We start from the raw sequence: 20430 nt of genomic DNA on the forward strand, positions 1-20430 counted from the left end.
CTTCCCTGCCTGCGAGTTCCAGCTTGTGGCTCCCAGCGCCCCAGCAGGGCAGGGTGGCGGTGTAGACCAGGAGGCGTCTGTCCTCAGACCCCCACGTGGACCCTGAGCATCCTTGGGGTTGGGGAGGGGGGTGCAGGCCAGGGGCCAGGGCTGCTATAGCTCACTGGGGCTCCCAGGGGAGGACGACCTGGAGGCGCTCAAGGCCAAGAACATCAAGCAGACGGAACTGGTGGCCGACCTCCGGGAAGCCATCCTGCGCGTTGCCCGCCATTTCCAGTGCACAGACCCCAAAAACTGTAGTGTGGTGAGTTGTGGGCTCGACTTGGGGGCTCTCCCTCCCTGGCCCCATCCTGAGGTAGCGGAGGCCCTGGCGAGGAGGCGCCTCTCCTCAGCGGACCTCTCTGCTGTTGGGGCAGGAGCTGAGCCCGGACTACAGCATGGAGAGCCACCAGCGGGACCACGAGAACTATGTGGCATGCTCACGCGGCCACCGGCGCCGAGCCAAGGCCCTGCTGGACTTCGAGCGACACGACGACGATGAGCTGGGCTTCCGCAAGAACGACATCATCACGGTGCGTGGGCACGTAGGCGCAGCTTCAGCGAGAGGTGGGGAGCTTGGCCGCGGGAAGCGGGGTGACCCCGGGCCGCCCAGGATCTGTCCCTGCTCCACCCACATGGCTGTAGGCACGGGGCCTGGGCAACCAAAGCTTTGCCTCCTCCTCCTCTCTGCCTACCGTGCAGATCATATCTCAGAAAGATGAGCACTGCTGGGTCGGGGAGCTGAACGGCCTGAGAGGTGAGGCCTCCGTCTGGAGGAGGGGTGGGCCAGGCATTGAAACCAGGAGCCCTTCTGTCACCCTCCGGCCTCAGCAGGAGCCGGGCTTCCTCAGCCTGCCGGCCTGCCCTCACGCGGCCCCCACGGGGCCCTGCTTCCCCCGCAGGCTGGTTTCCAGCCAAGTTTGTGGAAGTCCTGGATGAACGGAGCAAAGAGGTAAGAGGGCGCACAAGGTTCGGCTGCCCCTGGGAGCTGCTGCCGCCGCCTCAACCCTGGCGCATGCTGGCTGGTGGCAGTGGCTGTGAGGACGGGGAAGGGGTGTCTGGCCGCAGGCGTGGGACTGGGGCCTCTCAGACCCTGTCCCCTGCCGTCAGTACTCCATCGCGGGGGATGATGCTGTGACAGAGGGGGTCACGGACTTGGTTCGAGGGACCCTCTGCCCAGCTCTCAAGGCCCTGTTTGAACATGGGCTGAAGAAGCCGTCCCTGCTGGGAGGTGCCTGCCACCCTTGGCTGTTCATCGAGGAGGTAAGTCAATGGCTGGACCCACGTCCCCAACTGTCCTCCTTGAGCCCTTCCTTGGGCCCCGTAGAGCTGGCACAGGAGCTCATGGGTGGCAGTATGCGCTTGGTTGGACCCTGTGACTTTGATCTGGTATCTATCCTGGTGTCCCTTACACTCACCTTGACCCCCAGGCAGCAGGCCGGGAGGTGGAGAGAGACTTTGACTCGGTGTATTCACGCCTGGTGCTGTGTAAGACGTACAGGTAACAGGCCCAGCCACCCTGCCTAGCGTCCTCCTGGCAGGGTCTCCTGGCGGTTTTGGGAGGAGGGGGTGGGCACAGCCCGAGCCCTGCATGTCAGGGCAGCCACGGCAGCTTCGGTTCCTCCCTCAGGTTGGATGAAGATGGCAAAGTCTTGACCCCGGAGGAGCTGCTCTACCGGGTAAGTGGGTGGAGGGTGGTCCGGGCCTCCTGGGTTGGCAGCTGGAGCCCCCTGAGTGACAGCTGGGCCCTCCCAGGCTGTGCAGTCTGTGAACGTGACCCATGACGCTGCACACGCACAGATGGATGTCAAGCTCCGTTCCCTCATCTGCGTGGGACTCAAGTGAGTATCTGCCCACCGCGGGCCAGTGACCGTCCTGTCAGATGAGTGGTAGCCTGGGCCGAGGGCCTGTGGGGCAGCGGGGTGCCTGTGAGCTGGACAGACGAGGCAGCTGGGGTGCCTTCCGGGGTGCCAAGGGCCTTCCTCAGGTGCGAGACCAGCCATCGTTTTGTGGGCTGGGGAAGGCACACACTTCAGCAAGGTGACCGGTGAGGGGGCTCACCAGAAACGAGGCCACCACAGAGAACTAGGGAGGGGGCACCTGCCTGAGGGTAACTTGGGCATCTGTGAGGCCCAGACCTGGGTCAGGGTGAGTGTGGTGTCTAGATTTGCCACTTGGCAGAGGGGGCAACCTCCAGGCTGCTGTGACCCAGGCCAGGGTGGGAGGAGGGGTGGTTTGTGGTGGCAAAGCTCCCTGAGCTCAGAACGTGGCTGTGGGCCTCACTCCGGGGCTGACCAGCAGGGCTGAGGCCCCTGTGCAGCAGGTGTGGTGGAGTCTGACACCGAGGGAAGGAGCCGGGACGGGGCTGAGGGGAGCGAGGGCCATGGGGACAGGGGCCCTGGGGGATGGGTGGGCCCCTGCGCGTGTCCCTCAGCGTGGGGGAGCGGGGCGCTCCGCAGAGACCTGGCTAAGAGTGAAGGCGCAGTCACCTGATGAGGTCACAGCGCGGGGAAGGCAGCTGGGGGTGGGCAGCCCACTCTTGCCCGCTTGTCCCCAGCGAGCAGGTCTTGCACCTGTGGCTGGAGGTGCTCTGCTCCAGCCTGCCTACCGTGGAGAAGTGGTACCAGCCCTGGTCTTTCCTGCGCAGCCCTGGCTGGGTCCAGATCAAATGTGAGCTCCGGTGAGTCCCCGCCCCTGCTTCGGAAGCCCTGCCCCGTGGCTTGGGGTGGGAGAAGCTGGGGCAGAGCTGCCCTGAGGGAGACTGACGGCCTCTCCACTCCCTCCCTCACCTCCAGCGTTCTGTGCTGCTTCGCCTTCAGCCTCTCGCAGGACTGGGAACTTCCTGTGAAGAGAGAGGTGGGTGGCTGGGGTCAGTCCTCAGCCCCACAGCCTGTCCTCCCCTCTGGGGGCCGCCTGGGGTGGGGCAGGCCAGGCAGCTGAGCTGGCAGATCGCCCCAAAGCTTCCTGGCCGGCTGAGGCGGGAGGGCCCGTGGGGACCCCAAGTGCCGGCATCACCTACACAAACCACTCCGGCCCCGCCACCTTGGGCTTTCCGTGCCGTGGCTCTAGCGCCTGCTGTGCGCCCATGACGGGGGACTGTCCCTGTGTGCAGGAGGAGAAGAAGCCACTGAAGGAGGGTGTTCAGGACATGCTGGTGAAGCACCACCTGTTCAGCTGGGACATAGACGGGTGATGCTCCTCCTACGGTGGCCGTCAAGCCCACCCCTCCCCCAGGCACTAGGCTCCCGAGCAGCCCCCTCCTCAAGCAAGCAGAGAACAGCACGGTCCTGGCCGGTCTTGGGCCTGCTCTGGGATGGGGTCTGAGGTGGCCCAGGCCCATTCTCAGCTGCGGGGTCAAGGGAAAGACGCATTTGAGCTCTGGCCAGGCACCATGACACAGCGGGACGCCACCTGGGGGCACCCAGGAGTGTCACGGGAGGACAGTGGGAGGCAGGAGAAGGTGGGGCTCAGCCTATTTTTCCCGGTACCCGGGGGAGGGCTCTGCACAGGCATTTACAGAGACCCCAGGCCCCAATTTCAGAGTTTGTACCGACCAAAAACCTTGTGAGGAGGTGGAGAGCCAGGTCTGTTGTGTCAGTTTTTGCTCAGGAAGGGGATGGGGGTGGCCAGAGGCTCCCTGGCCTCTTTGGTTTGTAAATAAAGTGTGTCTTTGAGAAATCACCTCTTGTCTTCTGTCCAGCCAGGGCCACAGCTGTATGTCCAAGGTTCTGTCCTTCCTGGAATCATCTAGAAAGCCTAGGACCCAGCCATACCACCCACCTGTTCCGTGAACAAAAATGGACCAAAGTCAGTGTTTTTGTTTTTATTTTAAAAAAGTCCACACAGCTTCCCGACCTCTGTCCCGGCACTGGTTTGGTGATTCCATCCCTAATCCCATTAATGATAGTGACAGGCCAGAGGGAGCTGAGGAGGCCTCAGTTTGAGGGCTGACGCCCCCCCCCCCCCCACCCTCCGCCACCTCCCGTCCCAGGGCCATGGTGGCTGCGATGAGGCAGCGGGACGGAATGTGGGCGGGTGGCCAAGGAGGCACCTCTGCCCTTGTGGCACAAGTACGGAGCAGGGCACAGGTGGGGCACAGGCGGTGGCAGGGTGTCTACATGTCAAACACGCGTGATGGGGCTGACGAAGGCTGCATCTAACCCCAGGAGCAGTGGTCTCTGGGCCCTTCTATATTGTGCACAGGATGGGAGGGAGCTCCAATCCACCTCCCAGCCCCCAAAAATATATGTATATATATGTATGGCGATATAGAATATAGAGGTATATACACCTGTACAGAAAACGTTTGCCACCAACCGTTAAATGGTTACACTACACCAAGACACTAAAATGGCAAGGGGCTCCCCTCCCAGAAGCCTGGGACCCTGGGGTTGGCATCGAGGGGATGGGGAGGTAGAGGCCCAAGCTGGTTTCTTCCCTCATAGGGAAAGGGGACTAGAAGGAAAGAGAGTGACCCTGGGCCTCGCCTGCCTGAGCCAACCGCAGCCAGACTGCACCTCCGACCTCACAAAAGGAGGTCAATAGAACGGCCCTGGCCTGTCCGGGCCTCCTGGACTCTGGGGTTAGACCAACGCTGCTCCTTGGCAGCCTGTCTCCTTGGTGAGTCTGAGCCAGGGGGCGGCACGGCCTGCTCCAGTCTCCTGGGGCGGGGAGAGCGGGGCCTATGATTGTCAGGACTCACGACCACACAGAGGTGGGATCAGGCTCTCCCCAGCTTCCAGCCCCTCCCATCCTGGCCCTGCAGCCCGAGAGCTACAAGCAGGAATCCCAGTGGAGTTGCAAGTCGTGACCATCGAGGAAGTCCGTGGAGAAGAGGCTGGGGGTGGTGGTGCCGAGCGGGGCCAGGCTGAGCACGGGGCCTCCCGACGACAGCTCCAGCCAGTCCATGCTGTCCAAGTGGCCGTCGGCCAGGTCCAGGCCCACGCTGCTGGGCTCGGGGGCAAAGTGCAATTCCGAGGTGTCCATGGGTGAGGGGGGGTGGTCCAGGATAGCAGAGCTGCTCAGCATCTGGCTGTGGAGGTCGTCAATGAGGGAGAGGGGCTCTGGCCCCTCGTGCCCGCTGGTCAGCAGGGGCAGCCCCGTGCTGCTCTCCAGGAAGTCCTCCAGGCGCCCAGGGAGGGCAGGTGAGCCTGAGGGAGGTGGCGTGGCCTGGGGGAGCTCGGCGGAGGGTGGGGACGGTGCGGCCAGGGGCGACCCGCAGGTTGCTGTCGAGGGGGGCTTCTCTTTCCCTGGTAGGGATGGTGGTGGCTCCTTGAAATCTGCTGAGATTTCTGCCAAGCAAGAAAGTGAACGGATGTCAGAAACCAGGCCTGATTAATCAGGACCCGAAGCTGGCCCGACTTTATACCACATACAAAAGTTAACTCCAGATGGGTCAAAGGTCTAAATTCAGGAGCTTAAACTACAAAACTCTCAGAGGGAAATGGGAAATCTTCGCTGGACTCGTCAACGATTTCTTGGTTGTGACACCAAAAACACAGGTAACAACAACAAAAATACACACACTGGACCATATAAAAATTTAAAACTTTTGTGCGTTGAAAAGACCATCAAGAGAAAAGACAGCCCGTGGAATGGGAGGAAATGTCCACACACCATGTATCTGATGATGTGAAGAACTACAACTCAACCCCAAGGAACCGAAGGCAGAGACCCCACAAGATCTGCAAAGGACCCGTAAGGACAGGAAAAGATGCTCAACCTCATTAGTCACTAGGGGAAAGGCACGTCAAAAGTATAAGGAGACACCACCTTGGGGCGCCTGGGTGGCCCAGTGGGTTAAGTGTCCGACTCTTGATTTTGGCTCAGGTCATGATGATCTCACAGTTCATGAGTTCAAGCCCTACGCTGGGGCTCTGTGCTCTCAGCACAGAGTTGGCTTGGGATTCTCTCTCTCCCTCTCTCAAAATAAATAAACTTAAAAAGAAAAAAAAGATAACCACCTCACACCAAGTCAGCTATTATTTTTTTTTAAAAAATCCAAAGTGTTGGTGAGGATGTAGAGCAGTCCGAAACCTTGTGCGTGGCTGGTGTGAATGAAAATGGCGCAGCCGCTGCGGGAAGCCATGCAGGCTAGCGGGCCGGTGTTCACAGCAGCAGTACTCACAACAGCCAAAGGCGGAAACAAGTCAGGTGTCCACCAACGGACGAGCAGATGAGCGGCGTACTCTATCCCTACAGCGGGCTACCATTCGGCCACAAAAAGGAAGGAAATTCTGACACCTGCTACAACACGGATGAACCTGGAGGGCATTCTGCCACGTGAGGCAAGCCAGAAACCAAAGGACAAAATAATATAGGATTCCACTGATGCGAAGCTCCCTAGAATAGGCGAATTCAGAGCCAGAAAAGAAAACAGAGGTTACCAGGGGCTGGGGGGAGGGGAAGGGGGAGTTACCATCTACTGGGAAACAAGTGTCAGTATAGGATGACGAAAAAGATCTACGAATGGATGGTGGTGATGGTTGCACAACACTGTGAATGTATTTAATGCCACTGAATTGTGCATTTTGAGATTAGAATGGCAGATTTTCTCTGTGTTTAACCACAATAATAAAAAAAAAAATTCTGCAGAAACCAGGCTTGCTCCTGGCCCTCCCGGTCCTCTCCCCACCCCCGTCCCCTCTGGGCATGCCGATCTCCCCAAGCTCAGTCTCCCCAGCTGCCACCACGGGGGGGCCCTGCTGGCCCCCAGCCACCCCGTCCAAAGGCCTTCTCCGGCACAGATGCCCTGGCTCTGGCCAGTTGTGTGTTTTTTGGGTGGCAGGCAGCACGCCCGGCTCCCTTTCTCTGCCATCTCTTCACTGCTTGGGCTCAAGGCCTGGCCTCTGTCCCGGGCTCTAGACCAGCCTCCAACCGCCTGCGAGCACCGCCCAGCCTAGCCACCTCAGTGCCACCTGTGCTTGTTAGAAATGTACCTCAGGCCCCACTGTAGACTCCAGAACCTGTGGAGGCTCCTAGGAATCCATGACCTTGAGGGGAACAACAGCTATTAAGCTCCGCGGGATTTCTTTTTTGAGGTAAAATTCACCATTTTATTTATTTTTAAAACATTTTATTCTTTAAAAGAATAAGTTACTTAAAGTACTCTCTACACCCTACATGAAGTTCCAACTCACAACCCCCGGATCAAGGGTCACATGCTCCACACAGACCGAGCCAGCCAGGCGCCCCCAGGAGTCACCATTTTAAAGGGTACCATTCCATGGCCGAGCTCTTGCTTGACCGGTACGTCTCGCTAACCCTCTCCCTACACCAGCACTAAAGCCCTCAGAGAACCTCCACAAGCTCCGGCAGCTCCCACCGGGCGCCGGGCCCTCCCCGCACTCGGGGACCTCCTCCACCAGCATGCGAACAGGCTGGCTCTCTGCTCCCTTCGCAGGAAACCCTCTGCAGAGAGCTCTCCAGACCAGCTGGCTCCTCCAGCCCCAGCCCCTTGCCCACGTCCCACTGCGGAGCCCTGGTCGAGGCCACCACTGGCCACCACAGTGCTAACCCCGTGACCAGGTCTGGGTTCCTGTCTCCCCCGACTGCCCGGTGACAGCCCCGGACTTCAGGACTTCACCGTCTTGAAGGCACCCTCCCACTCTGCCCACGGCCATACGTCATCTCGTGCCCCTGGGTTCCGCCTCACCCTCCTCTCTGCTCGCCAGATCTCCTGGCTCTGAACGTCAATCCCGATGACAACTCCCGGTACCTGCCTTCACGTGACAGACTGCCCTGCTTGGCGGTCTCGGGAGACACACCTGAGCCTGACGGGCTGCACTGATGCACCCCAGCGCGCCCCCCGCGTCTCACCCCGGAAGTCCTGCAGCTGCAGGCTGGTGACTCCGGCCGAACCCTTCATACCCTCTCGTCCATGGCTGCTCTCCTGTCATCCCACCACTTGCCTAGTCCGTAAGAAAAGCCACTAGCTCTGTAAAATACACCCACACTCAGGTGCTTCTCCACTTCCCTACTACAGCCTGACCCAGGCCCCCTGGCCTCACCTGGATTCCCACAGCTGCCCTTCCAGCTGGAACAGCCCTCCACTTGACTTCATCCAGAGCCCAAGTCCTGCTCGGCGCCCGTGAGGGCTCGTGCTCTGCCCCGACGTGCACCTCCTCCCCCTCCTCTCCCTCCTGCGCTCATGCCGCTCCTCCAACACACCTGGCCTCACGGGTGCCCCCCAGGGAGCTCAACAAGGCCAACCCAACCGCTCTCAGGCACCTCAGACCCCCCCCCCCCCCCCGCAACTTTCCATAGTATTTACTCCTCACACGTGATCACACTAGACCGTGCAAAGGCAAATGTCTCCGTTTTGCTCATCACTACACCCCATGCTGCGGGGACAGTGCCCACCACGCAGTGGGTGCTGGGGTAAAGCACTGCTACTTGAGGGCTGCACCCCCTAGCTGGTTCTTGCCCAAGCCATGGAGATGGGACGTGTCTCAGCTGTTGTTACATCCAAACTATGGGGCCTTTCGTCCATTAAGTGTCCTTTCCATAACTAGACAAAAATCAATACATCAACCACCCCAGGACTGAAAACAATCTCTGAAAAAAGGAGAAGGTTGGCTGGGGAGGCAGCTTGGGAGTCTGGGCTTTACCTCCACTCTGAATAAGAATGTCAAACAGGTCATCCATCTGTTGGCTGGAGGAACCATTTTCCTGTGAAACAAAATAGCAAAAAAAGAAAAAAAAAAAAAAAAAAGATGACAATCTAGAACAGGAGGCTCCCAGCCTGGCTCAGGGCAGAGCCCCTTCCTTCTGCCCTTGAGCCAGCAGCCAAACCTGCCGAGTCCACCGGCCTGTGCTCAGGCTCCCAGAGCTCGCTCATTCTGCCCCCCCAGCCCCACAAGGCCCACTCTGACCCTGTAACACCCACTCCTGCCTGCCCCTATCCTCCAGCTGGGCTTGTGGGGGGGGAGGGGGATTGTGGGAGCCCAGCCCAGCAGCCCAGGCAGCCCCCCACCCTGGCCAGGCCCCAGTCTACCTTCTTCACCTGCTGTCTGGGCTGTTGGCTCACAGCTTCCTCATAGCCAGGCGGCTCCTTCTTCAGCAGAGAAGTGGGGGTCCCAAAGAGGGGCTGTGATGGGTGCTCTGGGTCCATCTGGGCTGGTGGGCCAGGGGCTGCCGGAGAACCAGGCTGGGACAAGGGCTGGACAGGAGAACAGTGAGAGAACCGGTGACGGCATGAGGAAAGGAGGCCCAGGGCCCTGCACAATCCGGGAGGGCAAGGCAGGGGCGCCTACCTTCTGGGCCGGGACCACTTGTTAGCTGCCCTGGCTTTTAGGAAGCCTGCATGGAAGCCATCGGGGCAGAAAAGGATAGGGGATGGGGGAAGCCCTGACCTCTGACGCTGCAGAAGGTGGGGTAGACATGAGGCCACTGGCCACGTGGGTTTGGTACCAGCCACCTGGGAAAGGAGGGGTTCTGGGCTCCTTCAGCCTCTCCTCCCCATCTGCCTGAGGCTGCTCAGGGGCCTCGGTCTCCCATCCTGAGGTGCCTGGTTCCTGTCACTGTCCTCTCCTCCGCCCCAGAGCTCTGCAGGGCCGAGAAGCCACGCGAAGCCTAAAGCAGCCTCACCTTTGGACCAGGCAGGGTGGAGGGTCTGGGCTGTGAGGGTGGCAGCAGCAGGGAGCTGGCTGCCAGCACAGCATAGTGGGGGTCAGCTGGCTTCTCTGGGCGTGGGAGGGGAGTCGGGCTAGCACCAGGCTCGGCCTCTCCCAGGCTAGGGCTTCCCTGACCCTCACCGGGGCCTGTCCCACCCCTACGGAGCAGAGGCGGGCATGGTCCCCGGCCTGGGTGGGGGCTGCCCAGGTCCAGAGCTGGGCAGTCCCTGATGGCTCCACCCTCGTGGCTCTGGGGTCCTGGGCAGCCCCCTTAATCTTCCCAAGTCTCGGCACCCGTCCTTGGTGACGTGGGGATGGTGACCCCTCATTTTAGAGGATCGAGTGGAAGGTGAAGGGAAACCAGCCCAGTCTGCCCAGCCATGGGGGCGCCTGGTAAACGGGGCTGTCACCAGAGCATCTTCACGGTCTCCCCCAGCCCCTGCCCCTCCTCCACCCAGGTACCTGCTGGGGGCTCCCGCCGGCCAGGCCGGGGCTGTCCACGTTCTTATTGGTCACGGTGAGGACAAGGTGGGTCCCTGTGGAGTCGGTGATGAGGGTGGGAGGTGTGACCCCCCTGAGGACGCTGGGGCCCTGTGGGCCCAGCAGCAGCTGGGGAGCGGGGGCTGGCTCAGGCTCCGGCAGCACGGCTTCCTGCTTCACCACCACGGCTGGGGGCACCAGGGGACAAGCGTCCGCGTGGTGGGCAGCGGGGGCCGCCAGGCTGGGGCTGAAGGGGTGTGCGGGACCCGGGGGCTGCCGGCTCAGCTGGCAGCTGGAGAAGCTGCTTTCCTGCTTCACTGGGGTGCTGAGGGGGGCGGGGGCGGGGGCGGGGGCGGGGCCGGGCTGCTGCGCCCGCTTCTCCTGCTCCAGCTGCAGCCTCAGCCACTCCACGAGCTGCTGTTTCTGGCGCAGCATGCGGGTCAGCTCCTCGATCTGCTTGTCCTTTTCCTGCAGCATCTGGTCCTTGTCACGCCCCTCCAGCTCGGCCCGCACCCCAGGGCTCCGGCAGCAGGACCCGGGCCGGGGGCCCTCCTCCTTCACAAGGATCTGTAGCGGTGAGGCCTGGAGGGTGAGCTGGGTCAGCGGCGACGTCACCATCTCTCCAAAGGTGTCCCCGGGTGTGGAGTTCTCATCGCCCGTGCTGAGCAGTGAGCGCTCTGAGGGGGTGGGAGACACGGGGGGTGTAGAGCCCGTGCTGCCAAATTTCACCACTCCGTTACCGGTCACCGTGGCCACCACCACCTCAGCCGGGGCCAGGCCCGCTGCCACCAGGGCAGGCCCCGTGCTTAGCCGGGTGGCCGGGAAGGCGACCACCACCTCACCAGCCTTGGGCAAGATGGAGGGGGCAGCAGGGCCCTTGGGGGCTCCCGGGGCAGGGCTGACTTGTTCCTGGTATGCACGCAGGCGCTCGATCAGGTCTGTCTTGGTGCCCGAGACAGGCAGTGACCGCAGCTTTAGCTCCTGCTTCAGCTCCGCCACCTGCAAGGGGCCGAGAGTCAGGGCCGCAGAGCGACAGAGAGAACTGGGTCCAGGCAGGAGGGCAGTCAGGGAGGTGGGAAGGACGAGCCTTTTGTCCACCAGGATTCATTCATCTGGGTCCCGCTGGTACTGCAGATACAGGAGCCCCTGCCCCTCCCACAGCCTGGAGGGTGAGACGTGTGTGTGTGTCCTGGGCCCATCCTCCTCCACCTGGGCACGATGGTCCCTCAGCTGTCCCCAGCCCCAGCGCAGTACCTGCTGCTCAATTACTTAATTGAACCAACTGGATTTTACAGGTGAGAAAACAGACCACAAAAGTAAAATGACTTCCAGATCTCACCCAGCAAGCAGCAGAGTTCTAAGTTAAACCCAGGTCTGATGGACCCTGGAGCCTGTGCCTAGCCACCCACACGAGGGCTGCATCCTACTGGGGTAGGATCATGACTCGGGAGGGGCTGGTCTGCTTCTGAGGACAAACTCTCCAGGGAGAGTTTGGTCTGTTCCATCTTCTGATCAGGGCAGAAGAAACCGGCCAGGCCCTGAGCATGACCCACCCTCTGAGGTCCCAGGACACGAGCAGGGTCAGTGTCCCAAGCCCCAAACTATTTTCCCAGGCAGATGAACCACGTGCGTGCAGCACATTCAGTGGGGCGCTAACGGACAAAGTAGAAAAGGCGGGGAATTGAAGTCGGCGGCCCCACATTTGAATCCTGGCTCTGCCACCGGCCGGGTCTGACACCTCCGACGAGCTCCTCTGCCCTCAACACCTCCACGTGCTCATCCCGAGGCAGTGGGGACAGTCCCTATTTCTCATGCCACACGGCAAAGGCGAAGGAAGAGCAGTCACATAAGAAGGCTTGATAAGCCCCAAGGCCCTAGACAGACGCCGGCTGCGGTACTTAATGGTAAGGACTGTGATGACAAGGCAGGTATCACGATGACCGGGGCCAGGCGAGACTTGGGGCAGGTTCTAAGGGCCTCTGCTGGAGGAGACCAGAGTCCGGAGCTCTGCTCTGCCTACCACCGCCGTGGGTCTTACACCGGCTGCTTTCCCCACATAGAAACACTAGGCCAGACCCCAGGGGGAAGGCCAGCCTGGCGGCGGTCCCAGTGTCCCAGCAGGAAGGGGGCTCGCCCACCTACCTTCATGTCATCCAGGTTGGCAGGCAGGGCTCCCGGCTTGCCAGTCAGTGAGGTGCTGTTCTGACGTGCTAACCCACTGGGACCAGGAGCACCCGAGCTGGAGCCGCTACCGGTAGTGGAGAGGCTGCGTAGCGGGGGGGCCCCGCCGCTTCCCGGGGCCTCACCTGCGGGCCTGAGAAGAAGGAAGGGTAGCGATGAGAGCCTGGCCAGCATCACCCTTGGGGCAGAGACGGGTGCGGGGCGTGAGGATCCGGAACAAAGCCTCCTTAAGGATCTGGGTTCACCCGCACCAGGCCCGGCGTCGGCCAGTCGGGCGGGGTAGGGGTGATGGTGGCGAGCGGGTTCCTACTTTGGCGGGGCGGGCAGGATGGTCTGGTAGTTATAGTGCTGCTGCTGCTGCTGGTTGAGGATCTGGAGCTGGAGGAAGAGCTGCTGCTGCTGCAGGATCTTGGCATAGGAGGAGTCCATGGCGGGCGCCCCCTTGTCCTGCTTTTGGTCCGGGGGGATGTACTGGTGATACTTGAGCTTCTTCACCTTTGGCTTCAGCTCCTTGGCTTTCTTGCTGCGCTGCGACTTCTCACTGGCAGACTTGGGTTGGCTTTGCTGAGGGCAGAGGAGACGGCAGGCGCCATCAGGGGGCAGTGTGGGGCTTCTGAGAAGGACCCGTCCGCTCCCCCGCTACCGGACAGCGGCCTCATCAGTGGCCACGAGCGTGCCGGGGGGGGGGAGGCCGGGCACAGCCCCTCTTTCTTAAAAGAGCCTCTGGCCCGGAGACTAATCAACCAAATGCGGACGTCACCATGACCTCCAGCTAAGAGTAAACACAACGAAGTACCGAACAGCTGGTGGATGGAGCTCACAGCCTCCACATCAGGTACTTCAGGAGACGTGTCACCCCGAGCGCCGGGGGCTGGGAGCCAGCCCACAAGGCTGAGGAATCCCCCACGCAAGAGGAAGGGGAGACAAATAGATTTACGCTGTTCTTTCAAATGTGTATGGATAAAGAAAGGCACCAATTGTGCGATAAGGAACAGGCTTGAGGTGGATTTTTGGAGGAAAAACTCCGACATCTGTGGCCGCCAGGAATAGACCCCAGAGGTGAGAGGCACCCGGAAGAATGAACGGCCTGGGCACTGCGACCCCAGTGGGGCAGCTCACTGTCTCCTCTGGGATGGGGAAGCCACACACTCGAAACTTCCTGCCAGCAGCAGGGCCTCGGGGGGCTTTGCAGAGATGGTGCACACAGGGTGGGGACACCACACGGGAGGTCACCAGGGAGCCCCATAAACAGAAAGGTAGCAGCCGGAGGCACAGCAAGGACTCGGCTCCAGTGAGGGAATGGGAACCTGGATGGCTCCCAGGCTGGGAGCAGCAGCAGAGGCACGCGGCTGGCTCCAGCCAGGGCAGCGTGTGTGTCGGGGGGCAGATGGTGAGATGAGAGGGAGAAGCAGGCGGGGCAGGAAGGAAGGGAAGCTGCCCCGGGGCTGAGGGGGACAGCAGAGGTGCAGGCGTGGAGAGGCAGCAGTCTGGAGCGAAATCCCGGAGACCCTGAAGTAGGAGGCTCTGTGGGACAGGGAGGACGGACCCTGGGTCGTGGGGCTGCTGAGCTCCATGAACCTCAGTGCCCCACACGGTGTCCCCCACACCAAGGTCCCCCAGGAGGTGTCTTGGGGATTGGTGGTCAGCCTTGCCCCCCAGACATGTTAGGTCAGGTCTTGGAGGAAGAGAACAGAAAATGCCCCGGGGCACCTGGCTGGCTTCGTTGGTTGAGCATGCAACTCTTAATCTTGGGGTCATGGGTTCAAGCCCCATGTTGGGTGTAGAGATTACTTAAAAATAAAATCTTAAAAAAAAAAAAAAAAAGCCCAAAGCAGCCCCTGTGTGACCTGGCGCCCATCATTTCCCTTCTCAGTTTTGTCACTCCTAGAGCAGACTCCGATTACTGCCTCATGTGGTGTCAGCAGACCAGAGGGGTTGGATGGGGGTGTGTTTTCACGGGCAGGGTGGAATAAGAGCCACTGTGCTCAGGAAATGGCAGTTATGAGGGTGACAGCCAGCGTCCGCAGAGAGAAGAGGAGAAACTCCCATGTTACTTCCGTGACTTATGTTGGTGCACTCCCCCGCCCCCCACCCCCAGCTGGCCCCACACTGGGATGAAATCACGGCAGGGCTTGGAGGGGCCCGGGGAGGGGAGGGCAGCTGCTGGGGACCTGTACCTTAATAAGCGTCGGGGTGGGCTTGGCAGGGGGGGCTGTGGTTCCATTGGTGAGGCTGGGAGGCAGAGGAGGCTGCTCTGTCAGGAAAAGTGTTTCTCCGGAATCCGGGCCCACTGGGAGCTGAGACGACACCACCTGAGAAAGGGCTGGAGGTGAGGACAGCCTCCCTCTCCCGCTGCCCCAGGGGGCACGGCCATTATCAGGGGGTCCATCCCAGCCCTGCCCTGCCTAGAGGCGGCTACAGGCATCTCCTCCAGAGCCATCACGGGCAGGGGGCCACCGGTGGGCAAGATGGGAGGCGGGGTGAGAACCCGGCCCCCAGGGCAGGGTTGAGGGAGCTGGAACATGGAGACACAGAGGGCAGTGAAAAGGCCACTGAACTGAACTCGGGAGGAGCAGGCTGTTCCGACTGGACGCAGGGACAGGCCAGGGAGGCTCAGGAATCTTGCTGCAAGGCAGCCCCAGCCCGGGACCACAGGCTGGCGAAGTCTGGCCAAAACGGGGCCCGCTGCCGACGCCTCCCCGCTCCCCACCACTGCGACTCAGGCAGCCATGGGCATCCCCAGCTTCCCCACCACACCTGGCCCAGGCGAGACCTCACCCTGGGCAGCTCCAGCAGGTCTGGGGCCCTTGGGGAGCAGGGAAAGCATCCAGCAGGGGCAAGCTCACCTGAGTGGGGGATAGGGTGGTGGCACTGGACAGTGGCTCGCCGACTCGGGCTTCCAAGGGGGACGGCGCCGAGCCCTGGGACTCGTGGCTCGCAGGCTGCTCAGGGGATAAGGCATCACTGCTGTCCTCATCGAAGGAAGAGCTGTCCGCTACTTTCGGGTAATTCACCTGGCCCACTGAAAGCCAAAGCCATGGTGAGAGTCCACCTCCAGTGCCCGCGAATGGGAAGGGGGGTTGTCCCCGCAAGGTGCCCACTCTGGCCCCTCCCCACCCCCAGCGAGGCCGACGTGAGAAAGACCAGCAAAAGAGCTCCAGGAGAGCGCCTCATCAGGACCCCCAAACAAAGGCAGGAAGAGTGCTGGCTACTAAGCTATCAAGCGCTCCCTTGCTTTTGACTTCACTGTGTCCAGTCCCCAAGGTCAAGCCCTACTTTCCCTCCTTCCCTGCCTCCCTCCATCCTGCAGCCTCCTTCATCTCATCTGCTTCCCTCCTGTTAAACGCACTTCACTTCCATCCTATGGTGGCACAAAACTCTTCTCTTCCCCCAGAGGCTTGTGGACCCTGCAATGAGGGCTCCTCCCCGGGGCTGCCTCCACTTCCTAAAGGGCACGCACAGGCTAAGGGCCTCCCGGAAAAGGTACACCTGCTTGCACAGGTGAAACAGGATCACTGAAGTACAGTGACCTCCTTTTAGTGGCCTGTGACTCCCGGAGACCCAAGATCTGGCAGCGGCCACCAGAAGAAAACCCCCCTGCCGGCTAGAAATGCCCTGCCCCGTGGTCAGGGCCCCTGGCCGCCTCAAGTGCACGTGCTCCTGGGGCCAGGCTGTGAGGGAGAAGCAGGGGGAGCAGGGCCCTAGTGTGGAAACGCCAGGACACAAAAGGAAGGAGACAAGTAGGTATTTCACACGATTCACATCACAACCACCCCCTCAGTGCCACTGGGGGAAGAGGTTCTGCGCTGGTCTGCCATTCACACGGGAGGGACTGAGGCAGCGGTCACAGCACAGAGGTGAGCTGTCGGGCATGTCTGGGGAAATCTGCTGTGGTGGAAAGACCACAGATGAGGAACAAGAACACACTAGTAACTCTCCCAGCAGACTCTTCCTCTCCGGGGCCACAGCCTGAGGCTCTCTGCTCCCCTGGGACCAGGGAAGGATGTGCCTGAGCTTGAAGCTCCGGAGCCCGGGATGCCCATCGCTGGGCTGGCTCCTACACTTCCTTTCATCTGCCCTGGAGGGGGCCACATGTGCAGCACACGGGGGAAATGGAGCCCCGTTACTGTCGTGTACTTCAGGCCAGTCACACATCTAGATTTCTCCCACTTCCTCCCAGCAAGGAGACACGCCACGGGACAGCAGCCGCACGACACCCAGCACCGGACGGCGGAATCCCGGACGGAGGAGCTTCGGCTCCACCCCCGGGGACACTCCAAGCGGAGGGAGTGGCCGGCCACACCGGAGAAGCCCAATGACCAGTGTGGGCCAGGGTCCCCGCAGAGTGCATTCCTCTCCCTAGGGTGGCCGGGTCTGGGCCAGGTGCAGGGTGTGGAGAGACAGAGTCCCCCCCGCCCTCTGATTTTGGTCCAGTCGCCTCTGCTTGAGGGAAACACAGACGCTGAGGAGAGGCTCAGGGAGGACTTCTTGGAAGAGAGATCTTGCCATGAATCTTACAGATCAGCTGGGGGTGACCTGGGGGAGGGATGTGCCTGTGAGCACGCGAGCGGCAGCCGTGTGCTGGGAGTGGCCGTGGGGAGTGTGTGGGGAAGACAGCGGGAGGCCAGCCTCTGCAAAGCCCCTGTCAGGCCCCCACCTACAGCGGGCCTCAGGACTGCCGGGGCTCCCTCCCCACTCTCCACGGCCAGCTTCTCCTCCTCCTCCACAGACCTGGCCTGAGTCTGTCCCCTCCCATCCTCCCATCTCCTCCTCTGACTCCTTCCTCTCAGCCACACACCTGCATCGATTTCTCCTCCCAGCCCACCCTCTCCCTCCCCCTCCCTTCTCCGCTCACGTCTTGAACAAACGGCCTGCCTTTGCTGTCAACGCTTCCTTGCCACCTACTCATTCCCCAAAACCCACAGGATCTGGCATTGGCTGGCAAATGCTCCTTTCTCTCAAGTCACCACTGGTCACTACGTACCCCGTCCTCAAACAAACTACGTCCTAACACGCCCACGCGCCGCTGCCCATGCTGTCCCCGTGCCTGGAGTGTCACGTACGCTCCCCATTTGGCAAAGGTGGACCCCAAATGTGCCGTACTGTCCGTGACCGCTCTCCGGGCCTCACCACCGTGCCCATCGCTGAGAGGACGCCTTCTCAGCCGAGCTCGCACTGCACCTGACCCACCATCACCCCACGTCGTCCACGACAGCAGCCGCCCTTCTGTGAGGCTCCCCAGGCGCCAAAGACTGTGCGGGGCCCTTTATATCCATCACTGTGGACCTGAAAACTGTCCCACAAGCCAGGTGACTCAGCTACTAGGTCACAGGACCGTGACCTTCTCACTACGCAGCGCTGGCACCTGACCAGGGGCCAGACTCAGAAATCACTCGTTCATACATCAGTCTCCTCTCATTGTACTGAATTCTTTGAGGGCAGCGTCATATTTTGTTCATCTCTGTAAACTGCAGAACGTTACACAGGGCCAGGCACAATGCCGACTCTCAGGTTTCGGCTGGCTAGAGAGCCCAGAACTGACCGTCACCTAAACGCGGGCCTGAGATTAGGGGCTGTGTGGAATCTGGTGAGGACTGGGCAGGAGAACACGGAGAGGAGGGGGGATGAATGCCAGGGCGAAGCGGTGAACTAAGAGGGTTACCGGCACCAATGGCAGAGGGGCTGCTGGGGCCCAGGGTGTGCAGCCCCCGGCACGCCGGCTGCCTCCGACCTTGTCAAACCACTGTCTGCGGTGCAGACAAGGCCCCGGAAACCAAAGTCTCCTCTGACCCAGGGCTCAGGGCCCAACTCAGCCTGGGGCCCTGCCAAAAAGATCTAACTGCTTATAACGAAGGGAGCAGTTGCGCCCCCTCTCCCTGGTGGCACAGCTACCTTCCAGGGGCAGGAACGCACGGCCTTGCCCAGGACCAGGTCTCGGCCCCACTGTAGCCCAGGAGCCACATCGGTGCTAACAGTTACCAAACTCTAAAGGAATCCGGTCCGAACAGCTGCCCATGGCACACGAGGCCCTGGCACGTCCTGGACTCTGCCCACCTCCTACCTCCCGTCTCAATACCCCCTCCTCCAGCTCCACGCCCGGGCTGCTCCTCACCTTGCACAGCTCTCCCCTGGAGCCCGCAGCGCCTCTCTTCCCGAATATACTTTAATTCCTACTCATCCTGCAGCCCTGGACTTGGCCGTCACCTCTTCTGGCACCACACCCCACTGTCAGGGCCTGGCTGGGGACCCTCCTCTGTGTGCCCAGCGTAGCCAGGGCTCTCTCCGGCACAGCTTCTGTCTCTGTCTTGCTGCTGCCTGTTGACCTGCTGGTGTCTGCTCCTAGGCCTGAGCTCCATAAGGGCGAGGGGCCTGCTCTGCTTTGTGGGGCTGCGGTCCTAGCACCTAGCACACCTCTTGGGTCAGCCAGTATTTGCTGAGTGAAGTATCTGTGGAAAGTGCCACTCTCTGAGAGAGACTGCACTAAGACAAAGAGACAGTAAGGCACAGATTTCTAATTCCTGGCATCTCCGTGGGTTTACACACATCAGCCCCCCGTGGGAGAGGACACAGCCTCTGGGTATGCAGAGATGAAGGTGGACAGAGGTGCCTCTGTTGTTTAGTTACTCTGGTGTGACCCCTGAGGCCGCTGGCACTGCCCCAAGCTAACACAGCCTGTTTCTTGGGCCCTCACACTCTGCACCTCAGTTCCCAAGTCAAAGCCGGAATCAAACAGCAAGAAGCCCAGAGCCCCTCCTTCTGCATCTGGCCTGCATGTCCACGCAGGGCGGCTGGGGCCTCCTCACCAATGATGGCTTCTTTCAGGCTGGACTCCACAGGCAGAATGTTCTTCTCAACCAGCTCCATAGGGCCCGGTCTCTGTGCAATCTTCTCGTTGAGGTCATCGGCCAATCTGGCTCTCTTCAGCTTCAGCTGCTTGGCCTGGAGGGAAGGCTCGGCCGAGGTCTCTGCCCGTGGGAGAGAATGGAGTGCAGGAGGATGTAGGAATGGACCTGGCTCTACCCTGGGAGCTCCAGAGCAACTCTCCTTCCCTCTGGGGAAGGAGCAGAAGCCATCAGGATGCAGAGTGTCCCAGGCAGAGAAGGGCGGCCCAGCCTGAAGTTCTACGTGGACACAAGAAGGGGCCCCGAACTGCAGACAGGGCATGGGCACACCTAGCAAAGCTCACCGGGCACAGGGGGCTACAAAGCCGAAAGCGCAGCAGACAATGAAGTGTGTGCCTCATCCTCCCTCAAGCTTTCTGTGTTACAAAGGCAATTCAGTCTCTGCTGGGTCTCAGTGTCTCTGTCAACACAATGCGGTGCTCGGACTAAGAAAAGTTCCTATCCAACCCCAAAGTTGGCTCAAAACTGAACAGGGGCGCCTGGGTGGCTCAGTCGGTTGAGCGTCTAACTTGATTACGGCTCAAGTCATGATCCCAGGTCATGGGACCAAGCCCCAAGTTGGGCTCCGTTCTGAGTGTGGAGCCTGCTTAAGATCTTCTCTCTGGGGGGCACCCGCGTGGCTCAGTCGGTTGCGTGTCTGGCTTCGGCTCCGGTCATGATCTCACAGTTTGTGAGTTCGAGCCCCACATCGTGCTCTATGCTGACAGCTCAGAGCCTGGAGCCTGTTTTGGATTCTGTGTCTCCCTCTCAGTCTGCCCCTCCCCTGCTCATGCTCTCTCTCAAAAATAAACATTAAAAAAAAATAAAAAAAAAGATTTTCTCTCTCTGGGGCACCTGGGAGACTCAGTTCGTTGAGTGTCTAACTCCAGCTTGGGTAATGATCTCGTGGTTCATGAGTTCAAGCCCCACAAGGGCTTGCTGCCAGTGTGGAGCCCGCTTCAGATCCTCTGTCCCCCTCTCTTTCTGACCCTCCCCCACTTGTGCTCTCTCAAAAATAAGTTAAAAAAAAAAAAAAAGATTCTCTCTGGGGTACCTGGGTGGCTCAGTCAGTTAAGCCTCTGACTCAATTTCGGCTCAGGTCATGATCTCATGGTTCGTGAATTTGACCCCTGCATTGAGCGGTGCAGAGCCTGCTTGGGATTCTCTCTCTCTCCTCACCTCTCTCTGCTCCTCCCACACTTGCTCTCTCTCAAAATAAACAAACTTAAAAAAAA

At 60.6% G+C, this 20430-nt stretch overlaps 2 protein-coding genes across 8 annotated transcripts in view; one reads left to right on the forward strand and one right to left on the reverse strand.

Annotated features, from left to right (window-relative positions):
• The window catches only part of SGSM3 (small G protein signaling modulator 3), a 51578-nt gene extending 47861 nt beyond the window's left edge, over window positions 1-3717 (forward strand). For both annotated transcript variants that reach the window (XM_042947908.1, XM_042947909.1), the window contains exons 12-22: window positions 177-304; window positions 417-572; window positions 742-796; window positions 942-991; window positions 1150-1302; window positions 1470-1540; window positions 1670-1718; window positions 1795-1880; window positions 2597-2719; window positions 2835-2895; window positions 3152-3717. In XM_042947908.1, the coding sequence (XP_042803842.1) occupies window positions 177-304; window positions 417-572; window positions 742-796; window positions 942-991; window positions 1150-1302; window positions 1470-1540; window positions 1670-1718; window positions 1795-1880; window positions 2597-2719; window positions 2835-2895; window positions 3152-3232 (1013 nt within the window). In that variant the 3' untranslated portion in view covers window positions 3233-3717. The remainder of the gene's footprint in view (window positions 1-176; window positions 305-416; window positions 573-741; window positions 797-941; window positions 992-1149; window positions 1303-1469; window positions 1541-1669; window positions 1719-1794; window positions 1881-2596; window positions 2720-2834; window positions 2896-3151) is intronic.
• A 121-nt stretch (window positions 3718-3838) lies between these two features.
• The window catches only part of MRTFA (myocardin related transcription factor A), a 213204-nt gene continuing 196612 nt past the window's right edge, over window positions 3839-20430 (reverse strand). For 5 of the 6 annotated variants that reach the window (XM_042947904.1, XM_042947902.1, XM_042947905.1 and 2 more), the window contains 9 exons: window positions 19118-19279; window positions 15161-15336; window positions 14492-14626; window positions 12625-12878; window positions 12276-12447; window positions 10116-11132; window positions 9035-9199; window positions 8649-8709; window positions 3839-5330 (listed from right to left, as the gene is read on the reverse strand). In XM_042947904.1, the coding sequence (XP_042803838.1) occupies window positions 4813-5330; window positions 8649-8709; window positions 9035-9199; window positions 10116-11132; window positions 12276-12447; window positions 12625-12878; window positions 14492-14626; window positions 15161-15336; window positions 19118-19279 (2660 nt within the window). In that variant the 3' untranslated portion in view covers window positions 3839-4812. The remainder of the gene's footprint in view (window positions 5331-8648; window positions 8710-9034; window positions 9200-10115; window positions 11133-12275; window positions 12448-12624; window positions 12879-14491; window positions 14627-15160; window positions 15337-19117; window positions 19280-20430) is intronic. The other variant, XM_042947903.1, reaches the window with a different exon arrangement.

This window comes from Panthera leo, chromosome B4, assembly GCF_018350215.1.
Source record: "Panthera leo isolate Ple1 chromosome B4, P.leo_Ple1_pat1.1, whole genome shotgun sequence".
NCBI classification, from domain to species: Eukaryota; Metazoa; Chordata; class Mammalia; order Carnivora; family Felidae; genus Panthera; species Panthera leo.